Source organism: Vulpes vulpes, chromosome 15 (genome assembly GCF_048418805.1).
Source record: "Vulpes vulpes isolate BD-2025 chromosome 15, VulVul3, whole genome shotgun sequence".
Lineage (NCBI taxonomy): Eukaryota > Metazoa > Chordata > Mammalia > Carnivora > Canidae > Vulpes > Vulpes vulpes.
The window spans coordinates 79,565,889-79,588,574 of record NC_132794.1 but is presented as its reverse complement, the minus strand read 5'-3'; the positions used below and the strand labels follow the sequence as shown (position 1 = coordinate 79,588,574).

The window sequence follows — 22,686 nt, the reverse complement described above, 5'->3', positions numbered from 1 at the left end:
AGCCAGAAGGGCTTTTCTCTCTAAGGACAGTGTTTCCACCTATATTAGATTTCTACTACTGTGTAATAAAGTACCACAAGCTTAGTGGCTTAAAACTACACAAATTTTTAATCTGACACACTGTGTGATGAGGTCCTCTGCTCAGGGTCTCTCTTCTTTCCAAAAGCTCCAGGGAAGAATATACTTCCACATTCACACAGGTGGTTGGCAGGTGCAGTTCCTTGCAGGCTGTGAGGCAGGGGCCACCTGCATTCCCCATCAATCCCTCCCCATTCTCAAGCCCACTCTTATTTCTCTCATGTCTTCTTCTGCCACCAGTTAGAGAAAGTGCTCTGCTTTTAAAAGCTCATGTGATTACATTCATACAACATAATATGATGGGAACAATGCCTCATCATATACACAGGTTCTGGGCATCACAGTGGGGTACTTTAGAAATGGTGCTTACCAGACCACCTGGCATTTACTTACTGCTCAGTACATTACGTAATGCTACTACTATCCCAAACCAAGAGATAATAATCTGCTCCTTACTGCCAGCTCAGCAGGCCTGACTTCACAGAAATAAAGCCAAATAAAGTCTAACTTGGTGTTTAGATGCTGCAATACAGACTGAGATTGCATTTCAGCAAACTTTCTGCTTAGTACAGAAGTTGCTCTGTGCAAAAAAAAATGCTTCCTTATGAGAGACTCTGATTTCTATAAATAACCAGTTATATTCAACTTCAATAATGAGCTGCAAGTGAAGGAGAGGCCAGTTCTGTGGCTGCTCTGATAAATACATGTAGACTCTTGATGAAGGGCTGTGCCAAGAACATGCTTTCACAATGGCAATTAATTAAAACTGACCATTAAGAAAGTAAATATAGGATATATACAATATAGGATTCATGGAGGAGAGTGTACAATAAAAACTACTGAATTCTCAAATGAGGTCCATTATAAATGACTCCCAGCATTGCCTAGCAAATAGTGCTAACACTGAATTCTTTTCTATGGCGGCCTTTTAGAGAGAATTAGAATTATGTGAATAATAATATATCCCCAGCACAATGAGGGGCATATATCACAGCACTGTTAGAGACAAAGCAGTAACTGAAGGGACCTTTTCATAGCTCATTTTCCAAAGCAGGCTTTTAGCTATTGCTGGAAACCTTACAAATATAGCTGGTTTTCAAGAAATTACATTGAAGGCAATGATTTCTGAGCAAAGATAGCTTCACATTCCCAGAAAGTACAAGTGTAAACATAAAAAGACCCAAAATCATGGTGTTGGGTCACCCAGCACTCCATACTCCCTTGTTCCTTCTGGGTAATGCCTCCATACTCCATCCAGCATGACCAACCCCTCCTCAGATTTCTCCTCAAAAGGGGCATTTCACTATCCTTGTAACCCTGTTCTTTTCTTTCATAGCACTTATCAAGGTTTATAAAAAAATGTTTCCAGGTTTCTGGAATAATATGCTAACTTGGAATCTGCTGCTGTTTAGCCTAGCCTGGTACACAGTAGGTATTAAAGGAAGAGTTGTTTAATGAATAAAAAGCAAGTGCACTCTGGAGTGACTGCCTATTCATAGGTGCAAAACAGGTTCTCAAACTTGTTGATCTCAGGACCCCTATATGCTCTAAAAAATTACTGAGGCCCCCAAAGAGCTTGTGTTTATGTGGGTTACATCAACCAATCTTTACTATATTAGAAAACTTTAAAAGGGGCACCTAGGTGACTCAGTTAAGTGTCCAACTCCTGATTTCAGTTCAGGTAATGATCTCAGGGTCATTAGATTGAGCCCCGAATCTGGCTTCACACTGGGTGTGAAGCTTGCTTAAGATTCTCTCTTTCCACTCCTAACTCGGGGAAACGAACTAGGGGTGGTGGAAGGGGAGGAGGGCGGGTGTTGGAGGGGAATGGGTGACGGGCACTGAGGTGGACACTTGACGGGATGAGCACTGGGTGTTTTTCTGTATGTTGTTAAATTGAACACCAATAAAAATTAATTAAAAAAAAAAAAAAGATTCTCTCTTTCCCTCTCCCTCCCTCCCTCCTCCTCCCATACTTGTTTTTTTTGTTTTGTTTTGTTTTGTTTTCCTCTCTCTCTCTCTCTAGAAAAGAAAGGTTAAAACACAATGTTACCAGCACATATTCCACTAGTGTTGGAGAAAAGATGCCATCTCACATGCTACACAGCCCCTGGAAGCCCCATTGTACACTCAGAGTAAGAGTGAAAAAAGGCAATTAAATCATCTGCTAGTATTATTATGCAACTGGTTTTAACCTTGCCCCTTCCCCCTCAAGACTATGCAAAACCAAATTTTGAAAACCACTGGCCTAAAGCTTTAGCCAAAAACTAAATTGTAAGCAGTCAGAAGAAAAAAATATATGAAAATATGGTCAATCTCTGCAAAAGGTGAGCCAAACAGTACAACAGCACCCGTGGCACTCCATCAGGATCCAAAGTGAGGCTACACCATGTTCATGATGCCACTCAACTTCTCCAAGTCATTCCCCTGTTTCTGCCACAGGAAAGTATCTTATCTTTGGGATAGATGTTTTCTTCAAATTAAGAAAGGCATATTTTGGCTCATACTTTATCTATAAGTCTGAGCAACTTAAGTCTGTCACCGGTCAACTTTTTATTCCAGAAACACAGAGAAGCAGACATTGGTCTTGACAACCATACCACAGCCTGTGAACCCCCCTCCTAAGGCTGTATTTACATCTACACATGACATTCTACTATAAGTCATTCCTATCTAATGGCAGCAATCACTAGAAAATATTCAAGAGATCTAGGAGAGCCAAAGCTTAAATTCACTCAGATTTGCTTGCCAAACTAGCATAGCAATAATTTTAAGGGCTTGTTAAACAGGTCTAGTCTGACTTGTCCCTGGAAATACCTGATTAACCAGAGGCACATATACTCATGGTATCTAAATAAAATTATTTCTATTCTAAGCTATTCTAAAATACTCTAATATATTCTACTAGGTACCAGTCTTAGCAAATGTCAGAGTCTAGTAAGACTAACTGCCTGGCTATAAAAAGGACGGTACCCATGCAGCAGTTTTCATGATGTATGTCTAGCTCACCACTACCATCTCCTTCTAAGTGCTACCAATCATGAACTTGCTCGAGAAATTGCATCACCTGGACCAAGACTAATTCTCAGGATCCAAGAAAAAACTTCCCTTGAGGTAAACTAATAACCATGTCTGTGTGCTATGAGAGGCTTGAGCAGAGGCTCTAGAAAAGTCCAGCCCCTACAATGAGCCTGGCCTAAACATATTCCTGGTGCCTAAGAAAATTCCAGTGGGACTGAGTGAGTTCAAGTATCCCCAGGGAATGGCAACCTTCCTCTAAGGAATTTCAAGCTAATATACAGTAATCCTCACTACAATGCCCCTGGCACCCAGGAATTGGGCAGCTATGATGGGTCATCATTCTCAGTACATCTGCCTTTCATTTCTACCTACTATTTTGGATTTCTCAGAGATGTGACAACTGGTTTCATACAATTTTTTTTAAAAAAACATTTCATTTATTTATTCATGAGAGGCACAGACAGAGAGGCAGAGACATCGGCAGAGAGAGAAGCAGGCTCTCTGCAGGGAGCCCAATAAGGGACTTGATCCCAGGACCCTGGGATCACCACCTGAGCCGAAGGTAAACACTCAAACACTGAGCCACCCAGGTGCCCCAGTTTTCTACAATTTAATTCCATCCTGGTTGGCTCCTTTTCACTGTTTATGTCCTGCTTTAAGTAGCCCCTCCTCTGCCACAACTTCCCCAAGAAGCCCTTCTAAAATCTGGTTCCTTGTCATGCTCCACCTCAGCCCCATGATCTTCTACCTTCATAATAATTCTCTCCATCTGCCCGTGTTTTCTGGAGGTCTGCTTACCCATCTCTTCCCTGGTTCAGCTTTCAGAGCACAGTGAAATCTGAACTCATGTAATCCTGGTATATGCTGCACTGGACCCCCTTGTCTATGTTACAGATGAGGATAAATCATGCCAAGAATATCTTGTGCCAAGCAATGAGAGAGCCTTTAGGTGGAGGCAACTGTGATATGGTTCCCCTGAACTGGGGAGCATACCACCTCACTCTGATCACCTGAGTTCACGCTGAGGCTGTGCACAGTACCTCACTGCATTCCTTTCATCAGCCCAAGCTCCAAATTATCCTGGGAGTGACAGCCACCTGACAGCCAGATGTGGCACATCATACGCCTGCTGCAGAGACACGTTCCTCTCCCTCTCTTGTCTCCACCACATAGCCTCCCAAATCCCCTTGTCTGTCAGAGTGCTAGTTCACAAAGAGCAAAATCAGGAGCCATGGTGGGTGACAGAGTCAGAGTTCAGGTGACATAACAAAGAACATTATTTCTGACAGCTATGTTTTGATTTCACATCAAAAAACTAGCAAATTGAAAATGTGATTTCAGATGTCATACAGGGATACAAAATTCTCACTGCAAACAAATTTAATTAAGTAGAGTCAGTCAGTTGAAAGAAAATGATGCAAGAGCAGCATGGGTAGTGCGTGGGTTAAGGGTTGGGTATATATGGCTGCTGTCGGGGGAACACTGCTGGCTCACAGGATCAAGGACCCCTCAGCAGGACAAAGGTCAAGGTGGGGCTACACGGAGTTGCAAATGCCGTCTTTGTGAGGTCTCATCACACCTCAGCTTCTCTAGGCAATCAGTCACCAGAACAGGTCTTTTCCAGAGGGCAATTCTGCTACTTCTTTAAAAAAATAATAAAGGATTGGCCACATATTGCTACAATATCATCATAAACCATGGTAAGTGTTTTAAATGATGAGTGTTCCTGCAGCTAGGACCAGAACACCTCAGATTTGAAACATCAAAGTAGAAGTTTGAATCTTATTCTAAATGCAATAAGAAGCCACTGAAGGCTTAAAAAGAGAAACATCAGGATACTATTTACCTGGTTGCTGGGGTGGAGGCTGATTTGGGAGGTTGCAAGAATGTAGGCAGATTCTTGGAAAGCTACTGCAGTAGTCTAGGAGGCTTGGGCCCAGGACATGGCTGTGATGATGGAGAGGAACAATGGGATAGATACAAAGTGTCTAATACAACACAATGCAAACATTCACTCCACAGTCATGTACTGAGCTGCTCCAGAGCTACAGTCTATCCTTGGCTCTGAATATTTATGAGTAAACAAAACACAGCCCTAACTTCATGGAACTTATTTGTGGGGTGAAGGGGCACCAGAAAAAAATTAATAAAAACTCAAGGAGTGATAGGTGCTCTGTTGAAATACAACAGGAAAAGGTGACCACTTAGGTGATTAGGATGGATCACTAAAATGAGGTGACAAATTTCATGAAAACTTGCACTTCTAATAGACTCTCAATAAATGATACCCTCTTAATGTCATTACCATTAATACAAAACAAAGTACTGGCTGAAGATTTTGCAATCAAAACTGCTTAAATGTTCTATTCTTCCTTAATTTAACTGTCCAAGAGGATAGCACCTGGATGCCCATTTTAAAGACAGATGAGCCATCTAGCAGCCTTTCACACATCCCATCTAACCTGCCTGCTTATTTCTTTGAAAGGGGAGTGTGGTTTTTTAGGCCACAACAAAACATGGGGAGCCTCCAACAAATATTGAATGAAACACCCCATCCCTCTGTAACAAAATCTAGATGGAACACTAAAAGACAGATGGAAGGTTCATTTTTACCTATTCTCAACCTCTAACTTCATGGAACGTCAGTTACCAGGAAGTGGTAAGCTGCAGGAGCATAATGCACACTGGCCACAAACCAACACACTGAACCCAGTTGGCAGCTGAGTAAGCAGAAAGTCTCCCGAGAGAGACAATGGTGATTTCAGGGAGTGTAAAACATGTCTGTGCTCTAACCTTTTTTTGCATCTTCTATCTCAAAGGTACAAAGCATCTGCTTAATTATGTCTACGACACAGAAGACACAGCTTTATGTGCCATGGCCTAAAGTGGCCTCAAACGACAGGCTCATTTTATAAATGTTGCAAGAAAGAACTGCATTCTCAAAAACAAAATTATCTTTCACAGCAGTCCTCCCCTCCCAGAGGCCCACAGAACCGTTCATGCCTAACAACTAACTCTACATAACACAACTTTCTTATTAAAGAGGGGTACATTCTGCAACAAAATTTCATGTTGCCGGTTCACTGGAAGTAATGTGTGTACAACACAACACAACACAACACCCCACTCCTGAGATTTCCCTCTAGGCCCAGTTCAGGGAGCAGGAATTCCTGGTTTGAAAATGGAAGACACCCAAATCTTCTTGGCACAACTCTGTGGCAGGAAGCTTTGAGGCTTTCATGGTTACCCTATTTCTAAAAGTGTTAAAAGTGTGAAGCTAAAATTGCTTTTTTAGAAAACTCCAACCTTGCCCACAGGAAAGCACCCCATCATTGGCCACGTTTGTTTCCCTCATCATTTTATGCTGGTACCCAGCTCCATGCCTGGTACAAAGAACACACAATAAATATGTATGCAAGAAGGAAGAAAGGAAAGGGCAGGGGTTTTAGTAGATGTCTTAATTTCCACCCCAGGTGATATTTAATGTATATAGCCCTGTCTTTTATCAGTAATAATAATAGCTATCATCAAGGACTACCATGCCCCAATCAATCTAAGATCAGCAGGGTTCAACAAATTTTGACTACAGTTAGTTCACTGATTAACTGCAAAATGAGGGAACAGCCTTAGGGTTCCTTGCAAACATTATCCCCAAGATTCACAACAACCCTAAATGTTGTTATTCTCTAATTTTATTCATCAGGAAATTAAAGTTCAAAGAAGCATCCTTCCTCAAAGTTACATGGTTAGTAAAACATTGTCCATTTAACCCCAAAACTATCACAGAGCAATTCAGAATGTCACAGCCCAACCCGCACCAAGTCCATACAATGTTTCCTATAGATACTGTAAGCCAGTAATTTACAAGCTTTAAAAAAAAAAAAAAACTAGAGGAAGAAACTTCCCTTCAAGTAAAATCTTACTAAAATCATAAACAAATATACATCTGAGGCACAGGGTGATGCCGTCCTTCAGAACTGCCACCATTAGGGCAAGGCAATGAGTGTTACTACATGCTTTTAAAATGATTAATTCAACTTAACCAGACAATGCCATACGGATCTGCATCTTCTCATTTTTCTCAATTCTTAAATGTTGGACTGCTCTTCAAATGGGGGTAGGGCAAACTGGCCATTTAACTCAGACAGTAATGATGTATACCACTACACAGTTCTATTAACCCCTAGCTGAATGAACAGCAAAAGGAAAGAAATGGAGGTTGAAACAGGAGGGATTATTTGTTGAAAGGTATTTATTTGAGACGATCAAAGCCTAGGTTTTGAAAGACTGTTCGGAGGAGGGTAGGGGGGTAGAAGGGTCAGATCAGGAATGTACCAAGGAGCAACCTAAATGACCTTCAAAGTCATACTGAGCACTATGGACTTTTCTTTTTATGCAAGATTAAGTGGATGGATGATATGGTGAGATCAGAAATATGTCCAGGAACAGACTGATTGTCTCAAAGGATTTGATAGATTCTCCTTTAGTTAGGAAAAAAAAAAAAAAAGGTGATACAGATGAGAGTATCTGCATAGTTTATAAATTAAAATGGCACATCACATCATATAGCTATTTATTTCTGAGTACTTAGGAGGCCTGAGACAGCAGAGCAGGTTATGTCACACTGTTCAGATCTTCCTATTGGGATCTGTGTCAATGTTTGGCCAGCTGACATAGACATGGAGAGAAGGCCCATCTCTGCAAGGAACCTACAGGGACATACTGCATGATGGACAACAGGTTGGCTGGAGCCCATGTCCAGGCTGAGAAATGAGCAGTGCATGCAAATATGTTTGTCTGCTGCCTCCCGGGTCACCCATAGCAGCTATTATGCTCCTGACAGGCTAGTCGAGTGACTACACCACAGGAGTGTCAGGTGCTGTTGCATGGCCAATTCACTCTCTCAGCCCTCATTTTCCTAGCCATCTTCCAGCTAGAGGTAGCTCTGTGATCCAGTTCTGGTCAGTGAAGTGTAAGCAAAAGTCAGGCAGCTGAGTGGCGATTCTGGGAAAGCTTTTTGCCTTCATGCTGAAAAGGGTCACTCACAGCTGACAGACCCCTCCACTGTTCATCATTCTTCTTATTCCTGCCAAGGCCACAGCCACGGTACCTAGAGGTCCAGCTCCCATATTGAAACCATGAGGTACTAAAGCATGAGGATAACAATGTGCTAAGGATGGTGGCAGAGAGAGGACAGAAAGTGCCTGAGTCCCTGACAACACCTGAGTAACTGCATCAGCCTTGAACCATCTACCTCCAGACATACTTTGTCATCAGAACCACATAAATCCATAATTATTTAGGCCACCAGAGTTGGCTTTTTGTTAGTCAGTCAAATGCATTCCTGAGGGGAGAGATGCTCTAGTGACTGAAATTTTTTTAACCTGAGAGTAAATGATTTCTACTGGAAGAAATAGGGTTTTCTCCCATTAGTCATTAACCTCAATATACATTCAAAACTGCCTCACTAGAAAAACATAGCTGCCATGCACCTTGTTATATAGTCCTAGAGCAGATTAAAGAACTGTATCAATAACTTTGCATCCTAAAAAGAAAAGTGGATAAAACATGGAAGATAGAAGAAACCAAACCCCAAACTATGAATATAACATACTTCACTGGCACTCTACCTTAGAAATGTTACTTGAATGACTCATGGAATGTCCCAAAGTCTTCTCATTCTGCAAGAAAATCAAAGTGTTAAGTATCAAGAAAATCAAACAGGTGATTAAATTGTGCAGAGAACAATTAATTAATTGTAACAATCCTACTAGAATTTGCTAAGTGCAAACTACTATGTACTAGCAAAAATGAATAAAATAGTAGTCCTTGCCTTAAAAGAACATAATAAGAACAGGAATTTGGAATTAACTAAAAATGAAAGGGCTATAAATATCTTAAGACACATTCAAATGGAGGTTCAGAGGCAAAAAACTCCATGTTCAGCTTTATCACTCCGTAATGTGAGGAGCCATGGTAGGATCAAGGAGCAGAAAGTGGGATAGCTGATCCCACCCAGGTCATTTGGCTATCAAAGTGTTAGGTACTCAACAGGGACATCCCATAGCTCACATCTATTACCTCAAGCCTGTTTCTTTAGTCACAAAGTCTTTTTTTTTTTTAATTTTTATTTATTTATGAAAGAGATAGAGAGAGAGAGAGGCAGAGACACAGGCAGAGGGAGAAGCAGGCTCCATGCACCGGGAGCCTGACGTGGGATTCGATCCCGGGTCTCCAGGATCGTGCCCTGGGCCAAAGGCAGGCGCCAATCTGCTGCGCCACCCAGGGATCCCCAAGTCACAAAGTCTTATATCAAATTCCCTCAAGCCTGTTTCTTTAGTCACAAAGTCTTATATCAAATTCTTCCACTTTAATATCTCTCAATCTCCAATCTCCACTCCTCACCCCCACCCCCTAACATGGTTGGACTTCAGCAAGCAACACAGTATCCCCAAGGGAGGCTGGAGCCACTTACACCACCCCCATCCCCTGTACCAGCAAGGGCATCTTTACTAGAGCATTTCTGACTGTGAGCCACCAGTGCAGTAGGCCTCCCCCCTAGAGGACCAACACAGCCCCCCTGCTTGTATCAAGTGTACTCATACAGCGCTCCAAATCATCAGCTTCAGTTCTGGTGGAAAAAGGACCAGGCTTTCTTTCTTTTTTCTTCAGAATCAGGCCTACAATTTTTTGTTTGTTTGCTTTTTAAATTCTTTTTCCTTTTCTCTTTTTTTGGATCACACTTTTTTAAAAAATCAGGCTTATTTTAACAAACAAATCAAAGCACACTTAAAGTCCAAACACTCCCCACCATTGCAAGCAAGGAGGAACTCTGCAGAGGACTGTGGGAAAGAGCAGCCAAAACAGCATAGAAGAATGCACACAGCATACACCAGAAACGCTTCCTGAAGCACCAGGCCCTGGACAGTGTATGATCCCTTAATATAGCACTACTCTCAGAAGCAGAAAATACAAGATTTCATAACAGAAACCTATACAAAATGACAAGACAGAAGAGTTTTCCCCAAAATAAATATCAAGAAGAAATCACAGCCTGAGATTTGCTCAAAACAAATATAAGCAATGTATCTGAACAAGAATTTAAAACAACAATCATAAGAATACTAGCTGGGCTTGAAAAAAAGGCAGAGAAGACACCTGAGAAACCCTGACCCTGAAGAGATAAAAGACCTAAAAACTAGTCAGACTGAAATAAAAAATGCTGTAAGTAAGATGCAAAACTGATTGGATATAATTACAATGAGGATGGAAGAAGCAGAGGAATGAGTCAATGATACAGAAAATTAAATTACGGGAAATAAGCTGAGAAGAAGAGGGAAAGAAAACTATCAGGTCACAAATACAGATTTAGGGAATTCAGTCATTCCATTAAAGTACAAAAATATCTGCATCATAGGAGTCCCAGAAAAAGAATGGGTAAAAGGGGCAGTAAGTTTACTTGAACAAATAGCTGAGAACTTCCCTAATGTGGGGAAGGAAACAGGCATTCAAATCCAAGAGGCACAGAAAACTCCCCTCAAATTCAACAAAAACAGGTCAACATCAAGATATATCAGAGTGAAACTTGCAAAATACAAAAATAGAGAATTCTGAAAAGCAGCTAGGGACAAAAGGTTCTTAAACAAGAAGGGCAGACACATAAGGTTAGCAGCAGACCTGTCCAAAGAAACTTGAAATGCCAGAAGAAAGTGGCATGATATATTCAACATGCTAAATGGGAAAAATATGCTTTATCCAGCAAGGTTGTCTTTCAGAATAGGAGAGTTAAACAGTTTCCAGGACAAGCAGAAACTAAAGGAGTTCCTGAACACTAAATCAGCTCTGCAAGAAATATTAAAGGCAACCCTTTGAGCAGGAAAGAGAGTTCAGAAACAACAAACACTAGAAAAGAACAGAGACAATCTATAGGACCAGTGACTTTACAGGTTAAACAATGGTACTAAATTCGTATCTATCAATAATTACTCTGAATGTAAATGGACTAAATGCTCCAATAAAAAAACACAGGGTATCAGGAAGGATAAAACACACACACACACACACACACACACACACACACACAAGACCCATAGATATGCTGCTTACAAGAGACTCATTTTAGACCCGAAGACACCTCCAGATTGAAAGTGAGGGGGTGGAGAACCATTTATCATGCTAATCTTCAATCTCGTTTATATGTCTACTGTCAATGCCTTAGGTTTATGTTCTCTTCATTTCTCACTTGGAATTCTTAAATAACTTCCTACCTAATCTTCCTGCTTTGAAAGAAGTGACCTCCCTAATACATAATTGCTTTGGACTGCATTGTGTCTCCCCAAATTTGTTACAGGATAAGAACAAAATTGTAAAGTATGTTCAAAGTGTTGGCAATGTCACCAAAGACTATTTCTAAAAGACCAGAAGATTCAGAAATTTCATTCCTTCATCTTATTCATTCATTCACTCACTGGGAGTGGAGAGTATTTCCTTCCGCAGAACAGGTAAATCTGTAACCATTTAAGTCTCATTCATGAGTAGTATGGACAAACATAGGGCACTGCTGTGAATCCAGGCTTAAAGGGTCATCTAGTGGCAATTTATTACTAAATTTTAATTTATTCTACTAAACTAAAATAAATACCATATGCCCTGGATTATCTGCACAGAAAACCACTATAACCACTATGATATTACCCACTACTTTAAAAGAAATGGCCAATTTAACACCACCTGGAAATCTACAGAGAAGTTCTGAGGTACTAAGTGAAGCAATAATTCCTATATCTGACTTTTTTGACATTTATTATTCATAGAGAAGGGTTATTGGGGTGGAGAGAGGCCTAGCTGTTAAGGTAGGTAACATTATAAATCCAGACTGAAATCTAAAAGTTGCTCTTTACCTTATGAACTTGAGAAATAAATTTAATGATGTAAAGTCTGTATCCTGTTTTCCTTGTTAGAACAATTCAATATTTTACATTGGTAAAAATCAAACAAATTATCCAGCCCCAGAACGTACAGATGTTTTAAAGCTTGAAACTTATCAATATTTAGTATTGGGTGACAGGCATTAAGAAGGGCACATGATGTGATGAGCACTGGGTGTTATACGCAACTGATAAGTTGAGCACTGGGTGTTATACGCAACTGATAAGTTCTGAGCACTACATCTGAGACTAATGATGTTGGGTAATTTAATTTTTTTAAATGAAAAAATATTTAGAATTGCTTCTCCATTTCTTGGCAAGAAATTAACAATTCAGTTCTAACTGACCATTTTTTGATGTTGGGTAATTTAATTTTTTTAAATGAAAAAATATTTAGAATTGCTTCTCCATTTCTTGGCAAGAAATTAACAATTCAGTTCTAACAGACCATTTTTTCCCCTTAAATACCGCTACATTTATTCAGACTTACTGAAAAAAACCTAAGAAGTTCAGGACCATAACAGATCTATTTTTCAGGAAGCAAATCCCAGGATTCATTCAAACCAGTGACTTAGTCATTCCATACTTATTTACTATGTGACTAAGACATGCAAACAACTGTATAGATACAAAACATGGACAAAAATAAATCTGACTCCTAATGATGATGTTACCAAAGAACTGCTTTGAAATACTGTTTCAATGACAAATATACAACCAGGGAAGAAAATGAATTTTTAAAAATTTAAAAACATTAAAAAACACAAACATGAATTATATCAGGGTACAGTGGGTGACACTCTTCTTTCCTACAGTCACATGGGAATGTTTCTGAATGAAAAGAAGTAAAGTTTAACCAAACATTAATGTCTAGATCTGGAATTAGGCATTCCAAAGAGAAAAAAAGAGTTTCATTCCAGTTCAAGCCAAAACTAAGCTTCAATGCCCAAGTAATACAAACCTTAGCAAATTATTTTCATAAATCTTTAATATGGTTAGTCACTGCTTAATGGGTCCACTAACCCTGGGAGAGAGAAAAGCCTCACTGCTGGTAGCAAAAACTGTTCCTTTCTTTCCTCAGAGAAGGCATCAGGAGATGCCACGCTGTGATAGCCCATGCTCCCCTAGCTTGCTCTCATCTCCATGTGTCTTTGGTGGGCTCTTATTGTCTACATTAAACATAAGAACTCCTCAAATCACAGCTCCATGCCCTCTTCTCATTTGTTGTCTCCCTTAGATCAGTGCTTCTGAAACTGTGCACTTGTATATTTAAAGACCTTTGTAAAATGCAGACTGTGATCTGTTAGGTCTGAGGTGGGTTGAGATTCTGCATTTCTAGGAAGCTTCCAGGTGGCTCCCATGCTGCTCGTCCCCAGACTACACTTTAAGATGTAAGTTTCATCTCAAATCCTAGGCCAGAATAATATATAAGGCTATGATTCTTTTTTCTAATTGAGGAATAACTGAATATGACTCATTTTTTAAAGAGCAAATCATGACTACTGTAAAAATAAATTTCTGTATAAAAGATGGCACTGAGCTCATAATTGAGTTAAAACAAATAAATCAATCAGGAAGCAAACTGATACATACACTGGGAAAGAATGAGTCTGAGGGTGTGAGAAAGAAAAGTTTTCTTAATGTAAGAAGTTACCAAATCACAAAGATAAAGAGAAGCTCTGTTGAAGAATAAGGGACATTTCACAATTTAATCAGTCCTGTCAATGGTGTTTTGCAAGTCCATGTGTGGCTCAAACAGAATGTACCTTGCAGATAGAACGGAGATGCAGAGCCCACAGAGACCGAACACGCCCTGGAAAGCAGAAGCCAAGAATTAACAAGAAGACAACGAGGTGAGATGTCTAAGCAAGTTTTGAGGATTTTGTATGAAGGAGTCAAACAATAAAACTTCATGTGGGAGTTTCCCAGAAACTCTGACAAGGACCACTCATTAAAACAAAACAAAACACACAAGCAAGCAAGCAAAAAACAAAACAAAAACAAAAACAAAACTCTGTTTAAACAGACATACTATGTATCTACTCAATATCCACCCTTACCAACAGAATAAATTTGTTTTTTAAATTTTATTTATTTATTCATGAGAGACAGAGAGAGAGAGAGAGAGAGAGAAAGGCAGAGACACAGGCAGAGGGAGAAGCAAGCTCCATGCAGGGAGCCCGACGTGGGACTCGATCCTGGATGTCCAGGATCACGCCCTGGGCTGAACGCGGCGCTAAACCACTGAGCCACCTGGGCTGCCCACAGAATAAATTTGTGCTGGGCAGCAATGGACCCAACTAAAAGTCCTCACTTTCTCACTCTATTTTGCACTTAAGGGTAAATATGTAAGAAAGTTCTCCCTAAAGACATTAAACTTGAGGTTTTCTGGGAGAACATTTTGCTTTCTTGATATAGCTATTGCTTCTTTGTCCAGCACACCTTCCTTTCTCAGTCACCCTGGAATAAAGATGTCGTGCCAGGAGATACATTAGTCACCTTAAGACCATGAGGAGAAAAGGTATACACAGAGGTCTCCAACTTTTTGGTCTCAAGACTCCTTTACAATGTGAAGCACTGAGGACTCCCCAAAGCCTTTTGCTTATGTGGATTATATATATTTACCACATTAGAAATTAAAACAATTCTTAAAATATGGATTTCTTAATTCAATTAGAATAAACCCCATTATATAAATAACATTTCTATGAAAAATAACTATTCTTCTGAAAAAAAGTGACAGAATAACATATTTTTATATTTTTATAAATCTTGTTATTGTCCAAATAATAGAAGGTAGCTCGATTCTTTTTTTTATTTTATTTTATTTATGACAGAGAGAGAGAGAGAGAGGCAGAGACACAGGCAGAGGGAGAAACAGGCTCCATGCAGGGAGCCTGATGTGGGACTTGATCCCGTGTCTCCAGGATCCAACCCTGGGCTGAAGGTGGCGCTAAACTGCTGAGCCACCCAGGCTGCCTGATAGCTGGATTCTTTTTTTTTTTTTTTTTTTTAATTTTTTATTTATTATTTATGATAGTCACACAGAGAGAGAGAGAGGGGGGCAGAGACACAGGCAGAGGGAGAAGCAGGCTCCATGCACCGGGAGCCCGACGTGGGATTCGATCCTGGGTCTCCAGGATTGCGCCCTGGGCCAAAGGCAGGCGCCAAACTGCTGCGCCACCCAGGGATCCCTGATAGCTGGATTCTTATATCTGCTTGTACATTCAATCTCCTCTGTTGTTTTGACTGAAATAAATGAAGAAAATTTGACCTCAGACTTTTATAAGTGTATATGTATTTAAGAACCATTTGAGATAACTGTGGATATTCTTTGTACTACACAAAAACTCAAGTAATCAGCTGTGATGTACACTCTAATATTAATAAACTTTTAATACTCCACTAAAATCAACTGGTCCATCTTTTACTTCGAATTGGTCTCTTAATCATGCACGACTTTATAACATCACACTAAATTGGTCATTTAGAAATTACTGGTTCACTAGGTTATGCAAATCTTCCAAGCCTGACACATTTCATTTTTCAATATGAAAAAATATCACACTCATTAAAATAATCATCAGAGTCCTTAATTATTGAAAAGCTACCAACCTCACAGTGGTGGATACAAGTTTTCCAAAATCCTAATTTTTGCTTACAGACTTCAAATTTTTTCACTGGCAACTAAAACTGTTCCTTGAAAGGAATGATTGATTCAATTCATTCAATTTAGAGAAATGTCTGCCAAATATCCAAGTCAGAATAAACTAGAGTTTGACTGCCAATAATTCTTTCAATAAAAATTGTATTCCATTAAAAATGACTAGTTAATTTAGCAACTCAATCACAGAAATGCTTTGCTCTGAAGCAACCACTGCACTTTGGTATTCAGTAGAAATGATCTATACTAGATATGCAAAAATGGAATAAAGTACATAATATTTAACGAGAAGAGTACATTAAAACCGACACACATATTAAAATTTGCAGAAAATGAAATCAAAGTATAATTGTCTTCAAAATGTTCCCAAAGTTAAAGATATAAGATACAAGAAATATATCAAGCTTCCAAAGATAAGCACTAAAAAATCTGCACCAAGAGATACACTCATTAGCACCACACATAAAACAAAAATAAATTCTTAAAAGTGTTCAAGTAGCCCACATGACAGTGCGTCCCTCCCAAAGCTGTGCGCTCGGTCAAAGAGGAGGACCATCCCCGATAGAGGAGGACTGTTCTTCCATCAAGGGTATACGAGTAGCTGCGCTCCCCTGCTAGAACCTCCGAACAAGCTCTCAAGACAGTAAGAAAATGAGAATAAGAAAGAGAGATGGGGAGAAAGTATGGAGGGGGCAAACAGAAAATAAAAAGTAAAATGGCATCCTTAATCCCTAAGATCTCAGAATCTATCCTAAGGTCATACAGCAAATAGAGAAACATTTATTCAAGAAAATTTATTATACCTTGGTATGAATAGTAGGAATCTGGCATTTGAGCTACAACCCAGTCTATCCTCAGGTTGACAGGATGACAGAAGCTCCACTCTGGAAGGGTGCAGCCATGAAAAAAAAAAAATGGCTTCCATCCCCTCCCCCCAAGCTCCCAAAAGAATAGAATGGTATCTCCAGAGAGAGGGGCAGGTCCTAAGTATTACATACTACTCTATCAACACCATGTTCTGGAAGCCATGTTCCAGGCAAAAGTGATTTAGAAGTATGTCTGGGCTCCTTTCCGCACAGTGCCCACTAACAGAGCAGAAGCTCTACTCCAGGCATGGCAGTCTGGGTGTAATGGGGCCCAACTTTGCTTAACTCAACAGATTGAAAGGGTGGAAGTTCTACACCAAGACAGGCAAGCCAATTTCTTTGCCCTACATAAAGCAGGTGCATGACTCCAAAAGATGTGGGCCACTGTACCTACCCCCACCTCCAGAGCACAAGCTTAGATTTTGCAAAGGTGGAAAGTCAAGCCAAAAGAATAGAGAGCTCCTAAGCTATCTCCAAGAAAACAAACATTATCTGGAATAGAATATGTAGAAATTCCAGCCTAATGGTACTAGCAAAAATGGTGGCATTTTAGGAGGCTGGTAGCTCTAAGAGATCAACAAGAGAAACCATAAAACAACTAAAAGCGTACCACAGAAAACCAGAGACAGACAACTAAGAAAGTCCTCCTGAGGATGGAAGAAACCTCAAAGACTGGCCTCAAAAACAACTGCAACAAAGGGATCTGCATTTACTTGGATCAGACCATGGAACAATGTCCTACGGAACTGTCCAAAATATCAGAGAAATCAGCCAACAGTTAATGGAACTAAAACCTGAGTGTGAAATCAACAGAGATAAGAAAACTTAACAGGTCAGGAAGAGAGACAGTTACTGCCATAAACGTAGTCATCCCAACTTGAGAGAGTGCATGCCCAAGGCTTACCCACTGAGAAGCAAAATCAGAAACTATATATTGTGAAGAAAACAGATTTTACTATAAATCCAGCCAAGTTACAAAGAACAACCCACAGGAGGTGGAGGGTCAAAAGAACAACCCACAGGAGGTGGAGGGTCAAAGAATTTTAATTCAAAGATAATAAAAAGTATTATCTAAAATATACAGCATTGAGTACAGAAATTACAAGACATTCAGAGAAAGGGGAAAGTATGACCCAAACAGTGAAAACAAGAGGTAATAAAAAAAGGCCCTCCATAAGGCCCAGAATGTTAGGTACAGTTCCAAAGATAAGCACTAAAAAATCTGCACAGTTACTGTTTGGGGGTCTTTGGTACAGTTACTGTTTTGGGGTCCAGTTACTGTCTTTGGTACACAAAGCCTTCAAAATAGCTAATATAAATATGTTCACAGAACTAAAGGAAGCCATACTTAAAGAGGTGAAGTTCCTTCGCATGACAATACCCTACCCAACTGATGAAAGCAATAAAGAGATAAAAACTATAAAAAATGAACAACATGGAAAATGTGGACGTGAAAAGTAAAATAATTGAAATGAAAAATCCATTACAAGCATTCAACAGCAGATTTGACCTGGCAGAGGAAAGAATCAGTAAATACAAAGATGGATCCTAAGAGATTATGCAATTTGAAGAACAGGGATCAAAAAGAATAAAAAAGATAAACAGAGCCCTAGAGAAACATGGAACATGATTAAGTACACCCACATATCCATAATGTGAGTACTAGGGAGAAAGAAGAGAGAGGAGAAGAAAAAATATTCGAAGAAATAATAGCTGAAAATTCCTAAAATCTGATAAAAACATTAATCTCCACATCTAAGAAGCTAAATTAAATTGTAGTAGGATAAAAGCAGAGGGATCTGCATCCAAACACATCAAATTAACATGCTGAAAGACAAAGAGAAGATCTTGAAGGCAGCAAGGGAAAAATAACTAGTTGTGTACAACTAACCCTCACAAAATTAATAGCAGATTTCTCATCAGAAACAATGGAGGCCAGAAGACTGAGGGGGGTGGCAATTTTAGGGAACTGAAAGAAAAAGAATCTTAACCAAGAATGCTATTCCAGCAAACCTACCTTTGGTAATGAAGGTGAAATTAAGATATCACAAGTAAGAAAAACAGAGAATGTAACACTAGCTGATACATCTTAAAAGGAATGTTAAAGAGAAGTTCTTCAGGCAGAAAACAACTTAACATCAAATAATAATTAATTGAAACTACATGAAAAAAAATCACAAAGAACACCAGAAAAGCTAATTATGTAAAAATAAAAGACAGTGTGTGTGTGTGTGTGTGTGTGTATGTATATATATGTGTGTGTGTGTGTGTTTTTCTTGTTCTTTCATTTCTTAAGAGATTGTAAAAAGAATTATACAAAAACATATATTTTGAATTGTTGGACCTATTACATAAAGAAATGTCAATATATTTGACAATAACAAAAGAAGTAGGTTGGGTACAAGACTGTATTGGCAAAAGAAGTGACACCAAATAGCAACTCAAATCCATGGAAATAAAGGAGAACAAGAAATGGTAAAAACTTTAAAAGAACAAACTCTGTAAATGCTTTCCTTTCTTTTATTATATTTTTTAAGATTTTATTTATTTTATTATTATTTATTCATAAGAGAGAGAGAGAGGCAGAGACACAGGCAGAGGGAGAAGCAGGCTCCATGCAGGGAGCCTGACATAGGGCTCGATCCTCGGACTACAGGATCACACCCTGGGCCAAAGGCAGACGCTAAACCACTGAGCCACCCAGGGATCCCATCATTTCTCTTATTTAAGTGACAAATTAATAACTGCAACAATGTATTATTAGGTTTGTAACATATACAGATGTAACATGTATAGCAACATTAGCAAGAAGGGGAAAGAGAACAGAGACACGTAGGCATGATTTTATATCTTATGGAATTAAATGAATATGATGATAGATTTTGTTTTTTTTTTTAAAGTATACTCTAAACCCGGGAGCAAACACTCCACATGATAATTTTTAAAAATCATGTAATACAAAACAAAGCAGTAAAGGATAAACAGAGAAAAAAGGCATAAGATACATAAAAAAAACAAAAAGTGAAATGGCTGACACATCAAACTATATTAACAGCAATAAATATTAATCCAATCAAAAGGTGTGTCACCGTGGATAAAAACACAAAATGCAAGGGTACACTGTCTAGAGAAGACACACTGTACACTGAAAATTGCAAACAGGATGATAGTTAAGGAAAAAGATAAAATTACAAAAACAGTAACCGTAAGAAAGTTGAAAAGACTATACCAATATCAGACAAAACAGACTTAAGAAAATTATACCAGAAAGAGGAATGAATGCTTATTTTAAGAAATCAATGAATCACAAAAATCTAACATATATATGCCTCATAAAAGAGCCCCAAATTACACAAAGCAAAAACTGATAGAACAGAGTGAAAACCAGACAATTCAATAATACTGGCAGACCTCAATACCCTATATTCAACAATGGACAGAACAACTAGATAGAAGGCTAACAAAAGGTAAGAACTGAACAGCACCATAAACCAACTAGACCTTGAACAGACCTCTACAGAACACTAGACCCAAAAACAGAATACACATTCTTCTCAAGTGTACATGGAACATTCTCCAGGGCAGCAATACATGGCAGACCATAAAACAAGCCTCAGTAAATTCAAAAAGAATTGAAATAATACAAAATATGATTTCTCACAATGGAGTTAAATTAGATATCAATAACAGAAAGAAATAAGAGAAAATCACAGACACATGGAAATTAAACAATAAAATCTAAAATAATCAATTGGGTCAAGGAACTCACAAGGGAAATTAGAAAATGTGAGATTAATAAAAATGAAAACATAAAATACCGAACTTATTCAATGCAGCCAATATAGTGCTTAGAGAAATATTTACAACTGTAAATGCTGATAAATATAAAGAATAAACTCAAATAAATCACTTCCAAAATAAGACACTGGTAAGAAAAGAGCAAAGCCTACATAAATTAGCAAAAGAGGAAAAAATTACAAGGAGATATTAGTAAGGACTAGAAAATTGATGGAGAAAAACCAACAAAACCAAAAGTTGGCTCTTTGACAAGATTTTTTTTTTAAATCAAAAAACCTTTCTGTAGCTTCACCAAGTAAAAAAATAAAATACAACTCTAATCACTAAAATTAGGAATAAAAGAGCTTGTATTGCCAAGCTTTCAGAAATATAAAGGGTTATAAAGGAATATTGTGAACTATTTTATACCAAAAAAATAAACAAGTAAAGAGGAAACCCTACAGAGACAGACACAAACTACCAAAAGTGACTCAAAAAGAAATAAGAAATCTAGGAGGTGCCTGGCTGATTCAGTTGGTGGTAGATAGTGTGTGATTCTTGATTTTGGGGTCATGAGTTCAAGTCCCAAAATGGGCATGAAGCCTACCTAAACATAAAAATTTTTAAAAAGAAAGAAAGAAAAGAGATAAAAAATCTGAATAAACCAGATTCAATTAGCTATTCAAAAACTTCCCACAAAAGGGCACCTGGGTGGCTAAGTTGGTTGAGTGGCCAACTCTTGATTTTGGTTCAGGTCATGATCTCAGGGTCCTGATGTCAGGCCCTGTGTTGGGCTCTGCTCTCAGCAGGGAATCTGCTTGAGATTCTCTCCCTCTCACTCTGCCCTCCTCCCCTCCCCCCTGCTCATTCTCTCTCAAATAAATAAATATTAAAAAAAAAAAAAAAAAAAAGACCAAAGACATCCTTAGAAAACTGCATACCGGTATTACTTATGAGTATAGACTCAAGATTTCTCAACAAAATACTACCAAATCAAATCCAGCAACAGAGGGTGCCTGGGTTGGTTGAGTGTGCCTTTGGCTCAGGTTGTGACCTGGGGGTCCTGCAATGGAGTCCCACATTGGTCTCCTTGTAGGGAGTCTGCTTCTCCCTCTGCCTGTGTCTCTGCTCCCCCTCCTTCTCTCATGAATAAATAGATAAAATATTTTTAAAAATCCAGCAACAGATAAAAAGGATATGTACTAAGTGGAATTTATACTAGGAATGTAACACTAAAATAGCCAAAATTCAATATAGGACACAAGATCAAAAGAATTTTTAAATATATATATAATAAACATTTGACAAAATCAAACAACTTTCCTGATAAAAACACTCAACAAAAAAAAAAAAAAAAAAAAAAAACACTCAACAAACTAGGGATAGAACTTCCTCAACCTGATAAAGTACATCTACAATAAATCCACAGTAGTTAATATCACACTCAATGATCAAAGAATGATTTTACAGTAAGACTAGGAACAAGACAAGCTGTTCACTCTTTCACCTTCTATTCAACATTGTAGTGAGGATTCTAGGCAGGGTAATTAGGGGAAAAAAAGAGGATAAAGACATTTAGCTGGGTAAAGAAGTAAAAGTATCTTTGCAAATGACATGATCTCGTATACAGAAAATTCTGAGAACAAAAACAATATACAAAAATAACTTGCATTTCTACACACTCTAAATGAACAACTCAAAAATAAAATTTAGAAAACTCATTTACAATATTCTCAAGAAAGATAAAATACTTAGGAATAACTTCAACAAGGTAAGTGCAAAGTTTATACTGTGAAACTACAAAATATTTTTGAAAGATGTTGAAAGACCTAAATAAATGGAACAACATCCTTTGTTAATGATTGAGATGACTTAAAATTTTTAGGATGGCAAAACTTTCTGTTTGACCTACAGACTCAAGGCAATCCCTATAAACATCCAGTTGACTTTTTAGCAACTAACGAGCTGATCATAACACTCATTACATGGAACCAACAATAGCCAGAATAACCTTGAAAAGGAAGAACAAAGCTATATTGATACCACAACCCATTGCAATTAGTGATATAAGAATAGCCCAAACAATGGAATAATACTTGAAGTCCAAAAGTAAGCCTGGAAAAATAATAGTTTTTTCAACACAAGCCTGGGACAAATGCAAAAAAATGAAGGTGGATCCCCCCTTCCCTACACTATACACAAAATTAACTCAAAATGGATCACAAAGCAAATATAAGACCTAAAACTACACAGTTCTTACAATATAATATAGGAGTAAATCTTAATGACCTTCGGTTAAGCAAAGCCTTCTTAGACATGACCAAAACCATAGTGGCAAAAAAAAAAAAAAAAA

General features: G+C 38.5%; 1 protein-coding gene across 11 annotated transcripts in view; it reads right to left on the bottom strand.

Moving 5' to 3' along the window:
• The window catches only part of MARCHF8 (membrane associated ring-CH-type finger 8), a 144,495-nt gene that overhangs the window by 14,425 nt on the left and 107,384 nt on the right, over window positions 1-22,686 (bottom strand). For 10 of the 11 annotated variants that reach the window (XM_025990012.2, XM_025989993.2, XM_025989997.2 and 7 more), the window contains exon 3: window positions 8,730-8,780. The exons of the other annotated variant lie outside the window; for it this stretch is intronic. In XM_025990012.2, the coding sequence (XP_025845797.1) occupies window positions 8,730-8,780 (51 nt within the window). The remainder of the gene's footprint in view (window positions 1-8,729; window positions 8,781-22,686) is intronic. 11 annotated transcript variants of the gene reach the window in all.